General features: G+C 39.3%; 1 protein-coding gene across 3 annotated transcripts in view; it reads left to right on the top strand.

The window, feature by feature from the left end:
• The window catches only part of si:dkey-237h12.3 (teneurin-3), a 130,546-nt gene that overhangs the window by 85,793 nt on the left and 21,670 nt on the right, over positions 1–23,083 (top strand). For all 3 annotated transcript variants that reach the window (XM_062425567.1, XM_062425565.1, XM_062425566.1), the window contains 6 exons: positions 2,659–2,805; positions 3,318–3,534; positions 9,562–9,681; positions 11,620–11,881; positions 12,777–13,044; positions 14,070–14,213. In XM_062425567.1, coding sequence (XP_062281551.1) covers positions 2,659–2,805; positions 3,318–3,534; positions 9,562–9,681; positions 11,620–11,881; positions 12,777–13,044; positions 14,070–14,213 — 1,158 coding nt within the window. The remainder of the gene's footprint in view (positions 1–2,658; positions 2,806–3,317; positions 3,535–9,561; positions 9,682–11,619; positions 11,882–12,776; positions 13,045–14,069; positions 14,214–23,083) is intronic.

The following is a 23,083-nucleotide window of genomic DNA, read 5'->3' on the forward strand; positions in this document are numbered from 1 at the left end:
GTGGTCAGTTTATCCAAAAGACCCCTATTTGTAAAGTTGCATAAATGTTGTTAGAGCCGGGGAGCCATCATCTGTTCATGTCAACTGCACTGAGTTGCACCAGCTATATGTAAACTGGCATGAGCCATTTGGCATTGTGGCACATTGCAGTAAGCTGGATTGATATTGAAATATCATATCAATAAATTAAGTCCTCTAATGGATTACTGTGTTGTAAAATGGCATGCAGTTAATGAAAAAAATATGTTGAGTGGCAACATAGTGAGTTCTGTGACATTTTATGATTTACACCTACCCAAGGGGCATGTGTATACATATTTAGTTGTAAATTCTATGTGGTGCAACCACTTTCTGATCTGTGTAGCTGTTTGGAAATTTACTACTGGCTCTAATGTCTCTGCAGCATTTTGATATCTTGACAACACCATAGCACATATTCATTGTAAACACTAAGCTACAGTTTTGTGTGTGTGTGTGTGTGTGTGTGTATGTGTGTGTGTGTGTGTGTGTGTGTGTGTGTGTGTGTGTGTGTGTGTGTGTGTGTGTGTGTGTGTGTGTGTGTGTGTGTGTGTGTGTGTGTCTCTCTTTGTCTGTGTGTGCACGCACCTCCTAATTTTTTGGATCAGGCTGTCAATTCTTACACATTGAACCTTTAAACCAGCTTAATGCAGTTCCTTTAATGCCAATTAAATGCTCCAGTCTCCTTAATAGGATGTGATGGTCAATGGTGTCAAACGAAGCACTGAAATCGAACAAGACAAGTACAGAGAGAAGTCCTTTGTCCGATGCAAGTAGGAGGTCGTTTGGAACTTTCACCAGTGCTGTCTCTGTGCTATGATGCACTCTAAGTAAGTCTATTATGGAGAAATCACACAACGGATTGGTGACAGGTTTGTCAATGATATTGGAAAGAAATGGGAGGTTAAATACAAGTCTATAGTTGTCTAAAACACCTGAATCAAGAGAAGGCTTTTTAAGAAGAGGTTTAATTACAATAACTTTAAAGGACTTTGGTACGTAGCCTGTTAATAAAAACAGATTGATCATATCTAGTACAATACTAACTAAGAGTAAAACTTCCTTCAGGAACCTACTTGGTATGTGGTCTAAGAGACAGGTTGATAGTTCAGATGAAGAAATCATTTTTAGCTCAGGTTAGCTCAGGAAAGTCAATTACAGTAAATATCAGGTTTTACAGCAGTTTCTAAGGTTCCTGTGTTTGGGGATAAATCAGTGCTTGTTGAAAGCAGGAGGTGGTGAATCTTGTCTCTAACAGTTAGGATGTTATGATTATAAAGTCAATACTACTGAGAGCTATAGGAATACATGGATCGATAGAGTTATGACTCTTTGGCAGCCTGGCCAAAATGCTGAAAAGGAACGTAGTACTGTTCTTATGTTCCTTTATTAATGATGAATAATAAGTGACTCTGGCATTACAGAGGGCCTTCCTATATGTTTTAAGACTATGTTGCCACACTAAGTGAGATTCTTCCAGTTTGGTAGAAACACAATATCCTTTGTAGTTTTCTGAATGTTTACTTCAAGTTGTGGGTTTGGGAGTTATACCACAGATATAACCTCTTCTGTTTTATTTTCTTCTTATTTAAAGGAGTGATGAAGCCAAGAGTCATTCGCAATGAGCCTTTGGCACTATCAAACAAGATAATCAATTTAGGAAGGACATAAGAGTCCTCTGTTGTATTGAGATATGGCATTGAATACAAAGCTGATGGAATCACATATTTAAATTTAGCTACAGAGCTACATTTTTGTCTAATGGCATGTAGTCCAGTAATAGCAATTCAAAATCTATTAAATAATGATCCAATAAAAGAGGAAAAGGGTCACAATATAAATCTGAGCTGTCATGAGATGATTAATGAGAGAGGGAAGGAGAACAAACAGAACATAACAGAAAACAAATTTGTTTTCAGTTTTTCACTTTTTCTCTAATCATTGATTTTTCGGTGGAAAAACTACTATTTGGTGGAGATGTTAACAACTAATAGACATCTGAAATGTGACCCGACTACACACTGCTTTTTGTAAGATGTCAAAAGCCAAAAAGGTTGGAATCAATTGGTCATCATCTTTAACAATGTGTCATATTTAAAAAAAATATCATCCATCCTATTTTATCCATTGTGCCAAATCTTCATCTGAAGTTACTAAAGCTGTCAAATGTAGCAGAGTAGAAAATACAATATTTCCCTATGAAATGTAGTGGAGTCGAAATAAAATACCATAAAATTGAAATACCATAGTATTTCAAAATTGTACTTAATAACAGTACTTGAGTAAATGTACTTAGCTACACCACTGCCGTCATGCATTCAGAGTATCTCTCCTATTAATAGCAGGTTTCCCTTATTTTATCCCATATTCTTTACTTTTCTGTCTGGCTGTACACGCTGAAACTCATGTGAAACGACAGCAACTCCTCACACCCTCCCCCCCACATCCCCAGTCCTGTCAGAGGTGTATCGTACCATATGTTCACTCAATACTGTCTTTTATCATTTTTGTCCCTCCTCTGCCCCTGTCCACTCTATACTATACCCCCTTTGCTCTTGTCTTCCCCACCCTCCCTTTCCCATCTTGATTTCCTTGTTCTGACTTGCCCGGCTGCTTGACACGTACATGTTGTGTTGACAGACGGCTGCCCCGGGCTGTGCAACAACAACGGGAGGTGCGTCTTGGATCAGAACGTCTGGCACTGCATCTGCCAGTCAGGATGGAGAGGGCTGGGATGCGATGTAGCGACCGAAACACTCTGCTCAGATGGCAAGGATAACGAGGGAGGTAGGAAGAAGTTAAAGCCTCGTACAAATAGTCTTTTAGCTCCAGAAAAACTGGGTGTGTAGCTCTTATTGCGCGAGACACAAAATTGGCTTTGATGTGGCTCCTCAGTGACAGCGCAAACAAACAAAACAAATCAATCATACATAAAACATCACTGCAAAGAATATGCAAATGTTGGAGCAGAGCAGACTGTTAAACAGCATGCTTGAAAATATACATAGATCAATTAAAGAATGGTTTAATCTATCTATTAATACTTCACTAGCTGGATTTCTAATAAACTACTGATTAACAAGCCCAGAACTTTTGAGGTTCACATTAGGTGACACACTTCTGAATAGTTTATGCTTTGATGTCAGCTCAGGATCTCTGCTGTCGCCTTAATGAACCAAAGTTCACGTTAGAAATCATCTGTGTGCACTAGAGCTCCCACATTTCCTTTGTCAAACCCTAGCGCATCCAGGTCAACAAAGCTTTCCCTCCCTGTCTTGACTGTCCCTCCTGTTTTCCAGATGGGCTTGTTGACTGCATGGACCCAGACTGCTGCACTCAAATCGCCTGCCAGGGTCAGACATACTGTCGTGGCTCGCCTGACCCCGCTGCCATCGCCGGTCAGGGCCAAGGTTCAGCCCCTCAGCCCATGTCTAAGGGCTTTTATGATCGCGTCAGTTTTTTGATTGGTCCCAGCGGCAGCCATGTGATACCCTGGGATAACCCGTTCAATAGCAGGTAAGCGGTGTAATGAATTACTGACAGCTCTTTAATTATTTGGATCACGTTAGTTGTTTGCTGTCTCATTAATGGTTGAGAGAGACACCTGTGTTTGTGCAGCCACTCCAAAACGTCAAAGAATCTCATATCTCTTTATCTCTACAGCCATTGTGACAAGTGTGTTTACAGTGGTGCCGCTGTCACAAGCATTTTTTTTTTTTTAACCACTGATGATTAAGTAGCTCAATAGTGAGCTTGTTCCTCGCTAAAAACATGATGATTCAATTTCTTAGACAGAGATAACAGAGCCATGTGGTTTTACAAATTAGAATAAAGCACAGCAAACATTTAACTTAGGAGAGATCATTTTCACTGCAAATGAATATATCACAAGCCAATTTATTAGGTACACCTTGAAAGTACAGCTTGAACCCCTTTTTGCCTTCAGAACTGTGTTAATTCTGTGTGGCATAGATTCAACAAGGAACAACATTTCCTCAGACATTCTGGTCCATATTAATGTGATAGCATCACACAGTTGCTGCAGATTTGTCGGCAGTATAGCAATGCAACAATTAGGCAGTGCCCTTTTAAGAGACAGATGATGTAACGTTATGTTCGCTAGCTGTGTCAGTAGTTGCAGTAGGGGCTGGGACCCCTGAAGAAGCATGCTTGTGTGTTGATTTAATGCCAGAAGATATCCATTAAAGCTTCTAGTTAAACATATAACAGTGAGGACATCACATTTCTAGAGGCTGCATATCCATAATGTGAATATCTTGCTCCACCACATCCCAGAGGTGCTCTACTGAATTGAGATTTGGTGACTGTGGAAGCCATTTGAGTACAGCGAACTAATTGTCATGTTCAATCAACCAATTTGAGATGACTTGTGACATGACGCATTATCCTGCTGGAAGTAGCCATTAGAAGATGGGTATGCTGTGGTTATAAAGGGATGGACATAGTCAGCAACGATACTCAGGTAGGCTGTGACATTTAATGATGCTTAATTGGCATTAAGGGGCCCAAACTGTGCCAAGAAAATATCCCCCACACCATTACACCACCACAAGCAGCAGCCTGAACCATTTATACAAGGCAGGATGGATCCATGCTTTCATGTTGTTTACATCAAATGCTGATCCCACCATCTCAATGTTGCAGCAGAAAAAAACTAATCAGACCAGGCAACGTTTGATATTTTCTCTTTCAGACCATTCTCTGGTTTTGCGTGAAAATCCTGTAGTTCAGCAGCTTCTAAAATACTCAAACCTGCCCATTTGGCACCAACAACCATGCCACGTTCAAAGTCACTTAAATCAACTTTCCTCTTTATTCTGATGCTTGGTTTGAACTTCAGTAGATCCTCTTGACCGTGCACTGAGTTGCTAACTCATGATTGACTGATTAGATATTTGCGTTAACGAGCAGTTGAGCAGGTGTACCTAACAAAGTGGCCGTTGAGTGTATATCCTCTATAAGAAACCTAATTCTTTTGATCATCAGTGGGCCACCCATCACACAGTATATTTTCAATATCTGAGGCCAGCACACTTAAATAGACTTCTCTTTGATAATAACTAGAAAGAGTTTCTTTCTATAAACTCCCTCGCCAACAGAAAACCACATTAAATCAGGCCCATCACAGATAGTCTGCAAAGAGCCAACATGTTTTGTATGATAAAATCAAACATAAATACATGTAATGAATATATTTCTTGTTTTATTCATTATTTACTTTTACTTAAATGTATAGTTATGACACCTATAGCTGCTTGTAATAAGATACATAATATTTTTCTAATATTGTTTACCAGTCATATGGTCCTTTTTTCAGTTTTGTAGGACAACAGACTGTTTTTAGCCATACTAGCAGCATTTCAGCAGTCTGTCAATCTGTCTTTTGGGCTTTGGTCTAGTCTAAAATATATCCACAGCTCCTGAACTGATTTTGTACATTTTGACATTCATGGTCCCCAGTGGATGAATCTTAGGACTTTATGGATTCTCTGAATCACGAGGTTCACACTTGTGGTTTTTAGTGAAATATCTTGAATGGATATTTGCCACGAAATTTGGTACAGACAATTAGGTTCCCCTCAGGATGAATTGTAATAACATTGATGATCCCGTAATATTTCATCTTGCACCACCATGTCATCAATATTTCCATTTTTACGAAGTCATGATATTCCCATCAGCTTTCCAGCTGTACTTTGTTTTTAGTACTAATAAGCAAATGTTAGCATATAAACAAAATACAATTAGGTAAAGTGGTAAGCATTGTATAAGATAAACATCAACTTGCTGATGTTAAAATGTGTGCCTAGGTAGAACGTTGCAGGCCTGCTACTGTGGCATTGGATTTTTAGTCTTGTTTATATCATTTCATATCACCAAATTCTTCGGTAAGTTTGGTTATATGATTTATTTTACACTACCTTTCCCAATAGATACAATTGCTACCTACTGTGCAGAACATAGAGGTTTTTATTGTGGTTCAAAGACATTATGACATTGAGGACCATGAAGGAAACTATTCATCATGACATCTGACAAAGTTACTAAACATTTTTCTTCAATGTGTTGCAAGAAATAAAGTTTCACAGTGTTTATTCAAGGTAAAGAAATGTATTTAGAATGTTATAAATAAAAAGTAAAAGGTCATGAACTGACTCACAATCCATAACCACACTCGGAGGAAAACACACCGTTAAGGTAAACCAAAACCAAAGTAATTTATTAAATCCACTTCTGTACATAAATTAATCAAAATAAAACAAACAAACAAAGAATCAAGGTTCTGCTGCTGAGAGAGAGAGCGAAACTGAGTGGCCAGCTGGTTTTATACAGGTAGGCCAACCCCCAGCCCAGGTGAACCGACTCAGCCTGATGACCTTGATACTTCCTGAAACAGAGCAAGCACAAAAAGTCATCACAGAAAGGAAGACCTTACCCAGTGAATACACTATTAGGCTACATCAACACACAAACTGAGAGGACAGAGTCATATTTTTCACCAAAACCTCAGTGCACTCCCACATCTGTTCAGAATCACGAGCAAAGTTTGTTTTGTGGCTGATGGAGAGGAAAATGATTGCCAACTGTGTGCGGAAGGCTTTGGGAATATTTCCTCCAATAGTTTAAAGTAATCCTCATGTAAATACTACGCTTTACTGAAAATATAGAATGAGGCGATTCCCCCCCAGTCGGGTTCTCAGTAATCCTCATCCTCATTGTCTTCAGCTTACTGTCGATTTCATGTCTGGCAAAGGCATTAGCTCTTTTGCTCAAAATATTAATTTGCCTTTTTATCTCCTTGTCGAAGTTAGTTTTGTTGTCAAAACCATAATGGTACATTTTAGAAGTTCAACAAACATGCATATTAAATTTAGACAAAAATACCCTTTTCTTTAACTGTATCTTACCGGGACAAACACTGCATCCATAAAATTAAAAAAGGCCGTCACAATACAACATCGACATCGACATCGACACGATGTCGTGACATAATGTTGAGAATTCAGGAGAGGTAGAATTTGTTTGGAAACCCATATTTTTAAACATTCATTGGAGGTTTTTCTGTAGGGGGAATAATTTTTACTGCCATGGCAGCGAATGTATTCTGAAAAAGACTCTGAAGCACTGGAACAATGCCAGAGGAGCATCAAGACTTCCAACAGGAGCGGTGATTGTTACGTCTAGTAGTAGAGTATCTGATGTCTAACGGTAGAGAGATGGGAAACAGTTAGAGGTCATTCCTCTCCTTGTGTTTTTTAAGAAGCCATTGTGTGATCCAAGAGAAAGGGAGCAGTCTTCAGTGTGTGGTCAGATTTCAGAACTCTGCTGTAAACTTGTCCCTTGTATTGCACAGAGAGAGAATAAAATATGTGTTGTGGTTTAGGGTTTTTTTTTTTTTTCACCCCCTCTAGTTCCCTAGCCGTATCACTTGTCCCCACACAAGTCTCCCATTGGGTTTTCAGATGGTGTTTTTCTACAGCCTGCATGAGACAATGACAGATAAGAATGCATGAATTATATGATTCATTTCTGGGGTTTCAGCAGGTGGTGTTGTTTGGGGTTCGGCTCATGTATCATCTGTCTGCCTCTCAAAAGATTAATAGAGACACAGGAAAGAAAGAGCGAACCTTCGCTGGAGCTCTTAAGTGGCCTTGTTCTTCGAACCAGTAAATAAAGGATGGGAGATGGTAGTGCCAGGCCTGTGGCAGGAGCGGAACAAGAGAGGCTAAAACTGTTGATCATTCCTGTCTTGTATACATAATGACCTGAAGATAAAGTGGAAAGAAGAGACATCTTTTGCCAATAAGTGACTAATGCAGAGGGAGCACTTTTAAAATTCTGCTCTACGGTTGAGAAGTTGGGAATGATTAAATGTTGATGGAGAAATATTCCCTCTTACCTTAGAAACAAAAGATTCGCTTTTCAAATTACTTCACACTTAAGAATATACAGTAGCAATGAGAAGCGGGACTAGTATGAGGCGAGTTTTACCTGAAGGCCCTGCAGTCATGTTGAATAATCGCAGAGGATATCTGAGGCTTTAATCATGTATGAGCTTCCCATGTCTGTGATTTATGAAGCAAAAATGCCAAGGAAAATAGAGGTTTTTAGGTGAATGCGGGGGAGGGGATGCTGGGGGTGGAAGAGCCTTTTGACCAGAAGCAAATCCATTTGCTGGCAGGGTAAATCTAGGTGGGGAAAGTAAAAGAGTAATGCTCTCCCATGCTAGAGTAACTACCAGAGAGATGCCCTTAAGTGAGGCATTTAACCCTCCTACCTGCACCAGTGGCACTACTCTTTGGCCAGCAGTAGTATATATATATATATATATATATATATATATATATATATATATATAAGTGTATATATATATATATTTTTAGTGGGGTGGGGGGTTCTCCCCAGACATCAACAAATACTTGATTTCACCAGTGATTTTTTTTCTTTTTTGTATTAAAATTTCACATCTGCACTATTTATGACTTCACCTTTCCAAACTTCTCTGGCAATGTTTTTTTTCTTCTTTTTTTCTTTTTTTCTTTTTTTATTGTGGCACTGCACTTCTTTCTTCAAATCCTTTTCATTTTTTTTTCTTTTTTACTTTCCCAACACTTTGCCTCAAGCATTGCATTGTGTTGTTCGGAATTCCTATAAAATGCCTCTTGACATGTCAGCCACCGAGTTTTGCAACCTTTCACATCAAGAGAATATCTGTAACTGAGTTGAAGAGCTTGTTTTAACACAATTCTTGTTGATAAATATTATCTTACATCACAAGCATTACCACAGACATTTATCACGCAGACGAGCACAAAACTCAGGTATGACACTGACAAAAGCGTCTTTTTTTGGAAGCAAAAGTACTTGCAAGAAAAATCACGTTCGGATCACAGCCTCTTGAAAATACAAGTCAGGGGAGAGTCTTGATTCTGTGAGGTCAGAGTGATAACAATACTGTGAATATTTCGCTCATGAATCTCATTTGATTAGCCCACTGCAGAGTGTATTGCACACTTCATTTACAGAGTTGACTTTACTTAGCAGAATGATAATTTCACTGTGAATCTTGTTAGTCAGATAATACGCTGTGTGTTTTCCTTTTTGGTACTGGGTTTATAAACTGAATTGCCCTAAAGGGCTACAAATGACTTTGTACATCACATCTTGTCACAACTTATTATGTTTAATACAAATAAGGGTTAAGTCTGAAGAAGATGCATTCATGTATGTGTCCTTATGGAACATAAATGCTGCAATACATGAGCAAGATGCTGCAAAACCAAACAGTCCTCTGTGTCTTGAAAACCTCATCACACTGAATTATGGACTTTTGAAAGCAGTGAAAAGAGAGAGGTGCTCTGTAAGGTGACATTTTCATGAATAATAACTACTGACGTGTGTGTGTGTGTTCCTAACGGCCAATAAATCATACCTCAGTGCTCGGCCGCTGGCAAAGGGATGGCGGTTGTTAGCAGTGTTGTTTGTTTACTCAGTCTTTTCTGTGTTTGTTTGCCCACACAGCCTGGCATCAGTCATCCGGGGTCAAGTCCTTACTGGAGACGGGACGCCGCTGATTGGAGTTAACGTGTCTTTCCAGCACTACCCGGAGTACGGCTCCACCATCACGCGACAAGATGGCATGTAAGGGTGTCTCTGTGTACACACATGCATAAGTAGGTGCAGCATGCAGAGGCACAGTGGCCCCTCTGCATTTATCAACCATGATTTACATGTCCAAAAAACATGATCAGTCTCTTGTAGACAGCACAGGCCTTAGGTTCAACCTTTGCCCTTGCAACGATTTTATTTGTGACCTGGACTGCTGTCCCTAGACTGGTAAGGAAGGAATGCAAAAAGGGCTGTCCAACAGTGGGAGAGTCGTTCTGGCCATTATCCAAAAAGCACTCAAAACAAATCGAAACAGCAACATATTGTGCCCTCCAACAATTCCTCATGCAAATGTCACAATGGTGGAGGCCATTTTGAACCAGGCTGTTTAAAATGCATTGAATCAGCAAGGGTAGAATCAATTTGCCCGCGGTGTAGTAAAACGTGGGATTACTGTCTGACCTTCTTGTGATATTACCACAGATGGGTCCTTAATAATGGAAGTGCAAACACATATAAGACAAACGCATGTCACATATTTTACAAGAAGGGTTCACCTCAGGTAGGAGCTTTATTTTGCAGATGGGTTTTGGAGATAGGGAACCAAACCTTCATTCAAATTCAGCAGATAGAGGTTGTATTTATGTGTTGCCAGTGTGGAATAAAAGGCTTATGAGTGACAGAGAATTGTACAGCTGTTGTTATGTAGCACAATCCTTGAGTCCCCAGATAGCTGAGGATTAGCTGATTTCTTCAGATATTCCGCCCTGTAACTCTTCTGACAAGGAGCGTGATAAATGGTTGGGGATAATCACACTTGGTTAGCCAACAGATCCGCTCAGTGTGTTAAGAAGGGGAGGGGGGGGCATCAAAGCCTGGCCTCTTGCAGCTGTGAGCTCCCCGCTGCCCAAAGTGGAGAGAGCTCGAGAAGGGAGCCGTTTTAGGTCAGCTGCACAGCTTGGATGTTGGCATGGGCGTGAGTGTACGTGTGTGTGAGTGTGTGTGTGTGTGTGCGTGTCATTCTGGGTGTGGGTGCGTGCATGATAGATGTGCATAAGCACTCAAATCTGTGAGGGTGTGTGTCTTTGTGCATGTGAATGCATGCAATGTCACCACACAGATACTTTACCCCCTGGGTAGTGGAGCTCGCCGAATATATAGAGCAGCACTTCAAAGACTCGCCCTTCATTTCCAAACCAGCAACTTTTCCCTGAGTAATGTCGTACTAATTAAAACCAGAACTCCCAAGACTCAAGACTCAAACCAAATTCAACCATAAAGTGTCTTCTTAAAGCATGCCTGGTTAAACAAAAGTCATAAATTAGATTCAGTGACTGATAATAATATATGGAGGCTGTTCAGAGGGAATACAGAAAAGTTCTCCCTTCCATTGAAAAAGCTCAGACTCAGACTTGAAAGAAATATTTACTTGGCTACTTTGCACTTAAAGGGAAAGTCCACATTTATAACAATTCGGTCCATCATTCTTGTTGGTGATAATTATAACTTACACACAAAGTTATTTGCTGAGATCGTGGTGTGTTAAAATCCTAAAAAAAGATGAAAAAAGAAAACATCTTGGTTTACAGACTGACCTCTTTATTTACTTTTTAACCATAAATCTGTGCACAAACAGATTTCCTGTGAAATTCATGATCATTAATGACATTTTGGACGTGCTTACTTTTGGATTTATAGACAAAATACAGTGCTTTAAATAATTTGGTGGTCTGCTTGTTTGACCACTTATTTAAGGTATGATGTTGCCATGTTCCAAGATCTCAGCAAATACTCCTGCAAGTGGACTGTCATCATAACCCATGGACATTATAGGAGAAACAACAAAATTAGGCCCAGATTGTTTGGAACTTTCTGCAAATACTGTTAAATGTTGTACAATTATAGCAAATGTATTGTTTATCAAATCTGCATCATTAATCAGCTATTTCCATTTCATTATAATTTGTAAAGGTTTGATCTCTTGGCCAATGGTGGGGCTTCTTTGACGCTGAGTTACGAGCGTGCTCCGTTCCCCACATTGCATCGCACAGTGTGGATACCCTGGAATGTTTTCCATGTGATGGACACAGTGGTGATGAAGCGAGAAGAGAATGACATCCCCAGCTGTTACCTGACAGGTCTGATCAGGCCAAACCCTCTCATCCTGGCCACACCCCTCTCCACTCTGTACAAGACATCCCCAGAGGACAGTCCCATCATCCCAGAGACCCAGGTGAGACTGCTGTGACAAGAAGTGATATGGTGACATGTTAGGTTGTGTCACATCACAACACTTTTATTATCCAAGTCCAAATTTCTGCTCATATTTGATTATTTCCAGTGACTTTAATACTTTGACTCATGCTTGATCCCAATATTATGGTACCAGTGTTGAAAAAACGCAAGCACAGAATAATGATAAATGCTGTTATCTGTCTTTTACCACAGCTTCTCTCCCTTATTTTGAACAGTCAGATTTGCCTTTCAGTTCGCCTTTGAGCTTTGATTGAATTCAGCCGTCTCCCCAAATACTAAGCCATAAATTGTCTCAGAGCAACACAGATAAATTCTGAGGCCACATCACACATGGAGGTTGCATGCCTCAGGATTTGGCTTGTATTCATTTGGCACAAATCAGAGTTGAAAATCCCGTAATATAAAATGTGACTCTGCAGCTTTTGCTGTTTCGGAATAGGTCTGTGTTGCATTTGACGGAGGAAAATCAGAATTGCTTAGAAATGCTTCAGCATGACAGTATTGGCAGGCTGAGGGGAAACCTGGTCAACGACTTGAACTCTAAAGGGAAAAAAGAGGATAGAAGTCAATTATTAGAGCTGCTTTCTTCAAGTAAAAGTTAACTTGCTCAAATAATGGAAGATAAATGTATTGCATGTGGAGTTTGGTCAGTGAGAATATACTTATTGTGTGGTTTGGTATAAGAATTAATTTTAATGTTTTAAGTGCTCAACACAAAGTCATAATGTTTAACTGCAGTCCATATAGTAGAATTATATAGTTTGAGTCATCCTCAACATTAAATAAGAGCAAACTCCTGTTGCTCCTGTTTCTTAAGTCTACACCTCACACTGTGTATTTGGCACCTGTCTGACTACTAATTAAAATCATAGGTCCTTCATGAGCAAGTGGCCATACCAGGCAGCGACCTCAACCTGGTCTACCTGAGCTCCAGGGCAGCTGGCTACAAGCCAATCCTCAAGGTGCTTCTGACCCAGGACCGTCTACCCTTTGGCCTTATGAAGGTGCACCTGATGGTGGCCGTCATGGGCCGACAGTTCCAGAAGTCTTTTCCTGCCTTCCCCGACCTCTCCTACACCTTCATCTGGGATAAAACAGACGCCTACCATCAGAAGGTCTTTGGCCTGGCGGAGGCTGTGGGTGAGTTACCCGCTGTGAAGCTTCCGTTTGAAGATGTTGTGTAAGAATAGGTTCACTGCCAGATATTTGCGCTATCTTCAGGCGATGAACCTTGGTTGAACTTTGGAAGATTGATTTTATGTTTTTTAAATTGAGGATTATTTACCCAGGGACTGCTTTAGTTATCGTGCAATAAAGATTTAGCAGGTGGTGTGAAATCCTGAAATCCCCCAGTGCTGCATTTTTGAAGGCCACTGCTCTTTTGCTGACTTCTTTGTTTTGCATGTATGATATTTCAGCAGCAGCTCTCTGACTAAAATATTGCTTATGAGGCAGTGGTTCAGAAAAGGAGCAAGGAGCAGTAGTTGACAATTGACAAACATCAACAAAATTATTTGATTGATTCATACATAACATATTAATTATGCTCTTCTTTGTAAAATCACAATGTAATCTTTAGCAGTACATTACAGTGCACTTGTGTTCACATTAACTTGTTTTTTAGAACCACTATTTTGTAATACTGCATCTCTGTGCTTTGCAACAAAAACTTTTGAACGTCTGAAATAGGCTGAGGGACTTTTTGTTAAGAAGGATGAATATATTTCAGAGGGAAAAACCCTCGCAGCTCAGATAATCAACTGAATTTACTCATGGCTTATAGCTGCAACCATATCAGTGAGTTTATGATATTTACAATAATGTTCTCCATCTGAGTTTTTATCTTTTAAATAATTCAAGCCATTTTACATGCATTTCATGTTGTGGTTTATTTGCATTTACACAAGATAAAACAGACAAATGAGAGGCAAGCACATAAAACAAACTGTGCAGGTGAGACACTAGAAATCCCACGGGCCTTCTAAAATCATCCCAGCTGGAGAAAATTACATAGTCAAAGAGAAAGCAGAACCAGCAAATACAGAAAAAAAACTCACAACGTGTGCTGAATGTCTTATGTACTGCAAGCCTCATTGCTACCATAAGTGTCAGGTAAGGAGATAGCAACCTTGCTCACCGTAGGCACCTGCCATCATTACTTTCAGTGTCAGTGGGATATGAATACGAGTCCTGCCTTGATGTGGTGCTCTGGGAGAAGAGGACGGCAGTACTACAAGGCTATGAACTGGATGCTGCCAACATGGGAGGATGGATGTTGGACAAACACCACATACTGGACATTCAGAACGGTAAGAAATGTGCGCTGGGTTTAATGGAAATCCTCATATGCAGTATAAGTGTTAATGTGTTTACATGTTGGGCAGAGAGGTGACCTCTTAAGCTGAAAACACATTGCTGCCTCAGCGTATTATGTGATGCGCCTCAAGTGCCGCCCCTAGCACCAATAGGAAGCATCACGCTGCAGTGTGTCAGTATAGTAGTTACCAGATGTAACTCCAGTTGTATGAGTACAACGCAGGACAACAAAATACCAAGGTTGAGTTGCCTATAGCAGTTGTCTATTTTTGATTAATAACTTGAAAAAATAATCAGAGCTGTGACCTTATGTAGTTATATAAGCAGCTGAGCAAACCAAAAATTACTTCAAAAGTGAAACAGTTAAAACTACAGTGAAAAGCATGCTTACAAATTGTAAATAACATCTATAGTTGGGCCAACATTGTAGTGCAAGTACAAAACAGCTTTTCTGTAGATTTTTTTTTCCAAGGGCAGCAATACTGGAAATATGTAGGATAGTGGCATGAAGTGTTGACGAACAGTGTATCAATACGCACATGGCCACTCTCAGTGTACGGCTTGTACATATGAAATAATAGGAGCAGCTGTTTGTATTTGTGCTGCTTGGCATCGGTGTGTTTTGGCCTTTAGGGCTACAGGTAGGTGGTCTTTACCCTGAATCACAGCAATAAATATTTGAACCAAAATGAAATATGGTTCATCATCCCATCTGCACATAATAGGAGAGTTTTGAAGGGCCGATCATTCACAGTAATGACAGAATAAATCAGTGAGTAAGTCACCAGGGTGCAAGGCTCGCTACAATTCCATGCTACTCAGCTATTTTGGGGAAGAGGACAGCCTTTTGCTGCTCATGAAGGCTTACACTTTTGATGAACAGGTGTAATGTTTAATTTGCACATTAATTTAATAAACTAAATTAATTTCTTGTTCTGTCATCAATCAGAATTACTTTAATTGCCAAGTATAATAAATGGACTAGCGTTTGTCTTTGTCGTGCTGGTGCACACACATTAGAAAGTGAAACATACATAACGAAACTATCAAATATACATAGAGCTTTGAGTCACTGCTGGGTTACAGAATCAGGAGGTCACACACTATAATCTGGAGAATTCAGTGCCATAATACAAGGCAGTAATATAACTGCAATTATAAGAAGCAGGCCTCAGGGTAGTGTGCATTGTCAGTTTGCCAGGCTACTGTTTTGACATTAAACCCTCCCTAGCTCACAATCGTCGTTCCAGTTGTCAATGACAATTTGTGTCCCTTTCATTTTGAAAATAGCCGAGGTTACACTATAGGCCTTCAGCAAAGTCCTTAGTTTCACACTGTCAGATTAGAGTTTTTGACTGGATATTTATATATTTTTTGTTGCTTTGTTTTTCTATGTATGTATTTATTCATTTTTTTGTTTTGCTGTTTTTTGCTTAGTTTTTTCAAATCAAATTCACTCATCCATTTGTTAATCTCACACAGTCGCTTGCTTTTGCAAAGAGATGCATCTAAGAAACTGGTAATTATACCTGGAGTATTGGTTTGCCTGGTTTATAACTGTATCTTCGAGCAACAGAGTCTGGGGACTTTCTTTGATGTTTCTTTCAGCAATAGCGTCAGGCATAGCATGGTTATGATTGATTTTTCTTCTCATTCAACTTTGTTATTTCCATTATTGAGGTTGAGATAACATGATGCGCTGCAGATGTAACAGCTGATACAATTTGTAGATGCAGAGCAGCTGTTTTTAATCCATCTTTTCTCAGTCTCATGTTTCTAGCAAGTCACATTTTATCTTCAGGTAAATATGTTACAAATATGGTTCATTTTGACATTGGGAAGTGTAGTGAAATACTGTCTTGTTAACTTCTTTCCTATTTTAAACCATCATCAGGTCAAGATTAGTTTGTAGATGCTGTGCTGAAAAGGAAAACAAAAAATCCACCACTCTGATGAAGATAAATCTTTAAATATATTTAGTTTAAATGAAGAGATACAGAGCACATTTATCAACCTCCCGTGTTGTGTTGCAGAGACTGATTTTAACACAAGCATATTCCCTTATATAATTGTCAGGAGGAGGAAAAATGACATTGTATGCAATAATATCCTTATTAATATCCTGACGAAACATCATCTAACATTACCCAGAATTCATTTGAACTGGCTATCACTCTTCTTAGTTGTACTGCACACCCACACCCACTCAGTCAAAGGTCTTCTTATTCATTGAACAGGTAGGAGTTTAACTCTCTTTTCTGATTCACTACCCACTGCAGTGCCTTTTTTTAAAAACTTTGATGAAGTCAGTTCCTAAATAAGCAGGCACATGTTTCAGGTGAGCTTTGATCAGGCAACAACTTGGCTTACAGCAGCTATTGCAACTTTAGTGTACATCTCTATGAAGTGGCCTCAGCTGCCAAGAGTTACTGATGATTTTGATTATTTTAGAGCTTGATAAATTACTTTGAAGAATTTTATATTAATAAATTGATTTATTAAATTAATTTAGATTAATATTAATTTGCATTACTTGATGCTCAAAACTCTACAAGGCTTACAGTAGTTGCTACAATATTTTCAGCCTTTTTTATAGCATGTATTCATCATCACCTCAGTTTCTGAATAAATAGTAGTCATTTACAAGATACTACCAAAGGGACTGGTGAGGTTCAAGAGGTTAATGAGGTTCACTGGCTGAGCCACACATTATTAAAGTGTTCATGTGGCTGGGCATGCTTTAAAAACACCATTGCTTTTAATACGTATGCGCACTGAATGTTTTCTAGGTTTCTTGAGGGCGTATGTGCTGTGGTTGCATTGGGTTTGATCGGGAGAGGGGGGCTTCCCAAACAAAGTGATATTGTTTGATTAAAAACCTAATCCCAACCCTAAACCTAAGTGTTAAAATGACCCCGTGCATGGTGATATTGAATTTGAACTGTGTTCTCTCAATCCCTGCTAGCATCAAAAACTCGTAGGAGAAAACCCAAGTTTGAAATCCCAAATCCCAAATTGACCAGTTACATTTCTATGATCTCTATGTGGTATCTCCATAGCTCTGATGTGTATGAACATTTCTGAGGAGGTTTTTGTGAAATCTACTGGAGCTACAGATGCAAAGGTATAAATCTGTGTCCATTTGTCTCAGATCCTCAAACTTTAAAGCTGTATATGTAAGGACTGTTTGTAAAACTCCATCCTTCCTACTTTGTTGAATCTAGTCTTTTAAAAGCATCTTGAATGCAGATGGCGGGGGCAACTTTATTCATCCTCAATACTCATACGGTTTGAACAGTGATCATCCACGTATTCTGCATGTATAACAGACTTTTCACATCTCAAACATTGCACAAACTGTCTACGTTGGATGTGTTTGTGGAAAAACATGTCAGAGAACCCGTTTTTGAGTCTTTCTTTACTTTGTTCAAACCTTGATGCTACTTAGTCCTGCCTCTTTGTTGAACATTAAAAGAACAGACATAGAGGCCCATTGCAGAACCCAATCTGTCAAGCCATCCGGAACGTGAAGTTTGTGAGATGTAGAAAAGAACACTGAAATACGCCTGTAGCTTGACTGCTGTTGGTGCATTGCGTTTCATCCCACCTGTCTCAAAGTATAGCACACCCATCTCTAAAGCCTTCTCTGTGGCAGCATGACAGTTGGAGTTGTTATGAGATGCGTTTGTGATCAACAGATACAGTAGGTGCAGCATGTGTGATATGCTAATGTTTGCTGCATCCCTTATTAGATTGAGCTATGCTGTGTGTCTGGATTTATCAGAAAATTGGATGTTACTGTGCATGAGAAATCATTACGTGCAGGGTTGTACTTCTTCATCGAAACAGTGATGACAGAAATAAAACAACAAGCAGATGGTGTCTAGTTTTTTCTTATGCAGTAAATGCTGGAGCCTCCCCAAGGCTCTTTCACACTTTTTCCTATTACAACACCACCCCAAAAAATACGTGACAAAGTCTGACTATATTTAACACATTCAAAAATAGTTGCTCTGTCTCGTTTACCCCTCTCTGACAGGGGCTTTATCAATTTGCCAAAAGGGTTTCATGCTTCAGTCCTATTAGCTCAACCCAAAGACAGAGATCTCTTCAAGACTGTGGCATGTTATTGTTCGAGACTTTGGCATGCTAGTTTATACAGGGTTCACATCAAAATATCATAACCCCATCTGTAATTCTATCTGTCTTTGCCATCAGACAAATTCATTTTTATTACAGGCCCCCAGATTTATCCTCTACATTTTCTCAATCCAAACTGAATTATTCAGTCGTGCATTCATCCACTTTTTGACATTTGAGATTTATGGCCCACGTGGGTTTTTGGACAAGCAATGCAGTTCGATATCCTCGTCCGGCATGAAGATGAATCCAAATATCAGTGTTTGCCTTCATTGCTGCTGCAGTATTGATTCTTTAATGCTGTAAACCTTGACTAATGTCCTCACCCAACATGTTAGCAAGCGGTGGTCCTCTGCGGCTGCACAGTGGTTTAGCTCCAGACATTTGCTATCACTCTTTGTTGTGACTCGTGCTTCATTTTCGCACCACTTCGAACATCTGAGGACTTTTTTTCTCATCGTTTGTGGCAAAAGACCCGAGCAAAAGCCGCCTGCCTCTCTCTGCCTCCACCCAAGAGCCTGTCAAACTAGATAAGGCAAATTGCTTGTGTCTGTGCTTTAGTCATGTCCTCCTGCCCCTCCTTTCTTCATTACAAGTGGATATGCCTTCCCCTCCATCTGCAGCTTGTCTCTATCTAGGCTAACATAGCCGATTCTTATTGGACACAGTCAGAGTTCAGGAGCTCAGTATCTTGGAGCGTAGGCCTGCTTACTGTACAGCTCACACACATGCTCCATTTGAAGCACTGAGTGGTTTTCTGCCCACTGTTAGCCTCTATCATGGGGGATCAGTGGGTGTTTGGGTGGTATGACGCAGCGCAAAGGAGAACAAAGAAGGACGTGGTGCAATTAAGACACACTTCCTCTCCTCCCGGACCAATCTCTGTACTCTGTATGTGTCACCAAGGTGACATTGCTCAGGGCGCTCTAGTTATTTTATCAGGTATGGAGGCTCGGCCTTGCATTTGTATCTTGGAAGCTGTGATGATGGCATTAAAGCTTTTTTTTTCACTACTCAACTCAAACTAGCCTTTTATCAAACAGATTAGTACCTTCTGTAATTATTTTAATGGAATCAATAGGTTAATTAAACAAATGGTCATCAATGAGTGAATATATAGAGAGTTAGTAGGTAAAAAGGTAAATCTGTATATAAGAGGAAGGTGAAGTATGTGTATAAGGCGATTTCCACTCCCTGCTCAAATATTGCTGTAATGACTCGCCTTCTAGTTTTCTATTTTCCCGTTCTTGTATGTGATAGAAAATGGCTTTCATATTTGTTCCATGTTTCTCTACATTCACATTCACGACCATTTATTTTCTGTTAAACATTTATACTTTGGTGATTGTTCTCAACATATTTCTTTTATTATTTGTCAAATTTCATTTTACTATCCGAGCCTGAGTGTTTAATAATGTGGTGAATGCCATGCGACATGCAGTTTCATTACATTATGGGCTGTGTATTTGCTGGATCGAGCAGTATCAAAGTGATCTTGGAGCAAAAGAGATAACAGATTCTCAGACTTTCTCAAAAGCCTTCCTCACTATGCCAAGCAAAACAGTGATTTTTCTCTTTCTTCAGCGTCTGTCCAAAACTCAAACACGCCTCCACACTTTCATTTATTAATCAACGAGACACATCGCTAAAATCTGTCAGGGGAGCACTAGTTTGTTTCAGTCTGTGCAGAAAAATAGATTTCTGCCAAATTGTATAAATTGTGTTTCTGCTTTCCACACATAATAGTAGTTGTTGTATCTTTATTTTTTTTTAGAAAGTTTAGTTCAGAGTTTTATAGATTTCATCCAAACTCTGGAGTGAAATAAATGTATACAACATTTAGAATATATACTGTATGTTTAAGAGCTCCAAAGCCATCTTAGTCAGGACACTGTAGGGGTCCATCTCTTCAGCCTGGAGCACTGGATATTGAGAAGCCAAATTCCCATCAGTGTAGCACTCCAGCTGAGACGTCACAAGCTTGATCCTTGTAAAAGTCATCAACAGTAATGTATCTTGACCAAGTGTCCTTGAGGGAAGAAAACTGAACCTTAATCTGCTTACTCACTCCATGTTGAAGCACATAAGATCGACAGAAGTTGTGCCTGTAAGTGAAAGAGTACAGTATCAACACTAAGTATGGAGAGATCATGGGGGGTACTTGATGATTGATGAGTTTATTTAATCCATTCCATTACACTGTCTAATAGCCTATGGTTTGACTTGTGTACTGTAAACCATGATGGAAGTGTAAATAAAGAGGATGATGGCAGCTTGCCAAAATGACCTAAGCATTAAATGTTTTTTTTTCTTTGCTGAACGTCAGCCAAACTGCTAGACAGCTGTACTGCTGCAACTGATCCATGTCCTACACACTGCATTAGGCTTCTGAATATTGGAAACGTCTTTGTCTTTCCTGAGAATGTTAAGAAGCTATTACACAAACAGACATTAACATTCTAGACAGATTACATAGCTTGTTTGTTATTTGTAGCTATGTTTCCGAGTGCAGCGTCAGCCGATCAGTGTGATGAAACTCTCACTGAGTGTTTCATTTAGTGGGCAGACACATGGATCACAGTTCAATTAAAGTCCCAAGGTCATGCGTTTGATGGCGTCACGCATAAAGCCTTCCCCCGGACCTATTCGTCTTTGTTAGAGGCTCATGTATAATGCTCTCGGATACAAAAGACGGATTGGTCAGATTGTCCTGTCAAGAGTCTCCCCAGACCGTGCCTTCATTTGAATTTGCCCTTCAATCAATTAAATCAATGAAAGGAACTAATCAGAGAAGGGACAAGCAGCATGGCTGCACGCTCGATTTCACATACATCGAGGGTTACGATGGCTTACGGGATAACGCTTTGGGAGAACGACATTATATGGTCATTCACTGGTGTCATAGATCCACTAATTAGGACAGAGGCAGTGTGAATTCAAACAAGTTGCTGCGTGTGAATAATTAAGTGCTTCCAGCATGCACTTATTCCCTTTGATGTATTTTCCCCTTTGAAGAGAGTCCCACAATATCAGTACCCCACCACCCCCCTAAAAAGTCAGTTATATCTGCTTCTTGTTAAAATATTAATCTGTAGTGACTCACCAAATTTGGTGAGTCCTCAGTGAAATGTACTGTTCTGAGGGGGAAGGAACTGTGCCATACTTAGGTTGACCACCTCTCTGTGACTTGGGGAAAACAGGCTCCCGGTCGGGTTAAAAGAACACTATTTTACATAAAATATACTTCAGTTTTCTGAAGGGGGTTTTCATAAACTCTCCGAAGCAATTTTATAATTATGCATAGGACTGAAGTATTAGGTTAGATTTATGGTCAACTGGTTGTCTGTGTGCTGCCTCCACTCCGTGCACTATTTAAATCTGATGATTTTCTGCTCTTTGATCACCATAACATAAACAAAACTCATTTAAACCATAATTTCTCAAATTTTAGGAAACTCATATCAGTGGTGTATTGAGGGTAACCTTAAAAAGGCCATTGCCGCCTCTGAAGTAGAACTGACTGGTACTATACTGCAACAGGACACAATTTAAAGATAGGGCAAACAATATTATGAGAGCATAATTGAAAACCCTTAAATTGTTTAATTTATCGTTTTAGTTAATATTGTGTCTAGTAAGTTTGAAAAGATGTGCAGTCACCTTTGTTTTACTTCTATTTCCAAATTGTAAAATGGCATTCAGATGGCATACACTTGAGTCAGTCTCAGTAGACTTTGGGTATTAATAACTAATGAGTGGAATAGTGAAATGTTGATATATCCTTGTATGCTGAATAAAATAAACCATAGAATTTGATCATTTTATTGCAATTAGTTTAACTGTATATGTTAGGATTCACAAGTTAATTTTGTTTGGGTTTTTTTGTTTTTTGTTTATATGAATGCACCGTAATTCTTTGAAAAATGATATTCTTATTAATATATCTTTCCTGTGCCATTTTAAAGGAATAATGTAAGAAATATGCTCACTTGCTTTTCTTGCTGAGAGTGAAATAAAAAGCCCAATACCCATTTTCATGTCTGAGGGTTAAGTATGGAGGAAGAGGTAGGAGGGAATTAGTCTACTTTAGCACAAAGACTGGAAGGAGAGGGAAAGATATTTACAGCATGCAATTCTCTTTCAAACCTCAATGTGACATTTTTATATTTCAATATATTCTTTATATTCCTCTTTGTGTACACATCAAAGAGACATCATAGCTTAGTTTTGCACTAAGAAACACATTTTAAAAAGAATGATAAGAATCAAAGTAACAGAGACTTAAATATCCTGACTCTTAGTCTCTAGTATGGGTATGGAAAAAAAAGCTCTGGATCCTACTTTTCCCATTATGCAATGTCACTTCTTTCAAACCCCATACCTATAAGGTCAACGTTGAAAGCAAAAAAAAAAAAAAAAAAAATCAAAATAATGTGATATAATATGACAAAAAATAAGGAAGTGTAAAGAAATAAAACAAACACTACAGCCCAAACTACATATCTTCCCCTTTATCACACCCACACCCACCCTCCCCTCCAACTCCTCCGGGCAAAACAATACAAGGTACTGCTAGCTCCATAATTGACCCACAGATGTGAATGAGAGTGGTATTGATCTTCTCATTTAACTCTCAGCAAGAGAGCAAATACGAGCATTTCCTGAAATGGTGTGCCATTCCTTTAATATGTTATCTAGAATGTTGTAAATCAGATGCATGTAT

The sequence above is a fragment of the Scomber scombrus genome, chromosome 9, assembly GCF_963691925.1.
Source record: "Scomber scombrus chromosome 9, fScoSco1.1, whole genome shotgun sequence".
Lineage (NCBI taxonomy): Eukaryota > Metazoa > Chordata > Actinopteri > Scombriformes > Scombridae > Scomber > Scomber scombrus.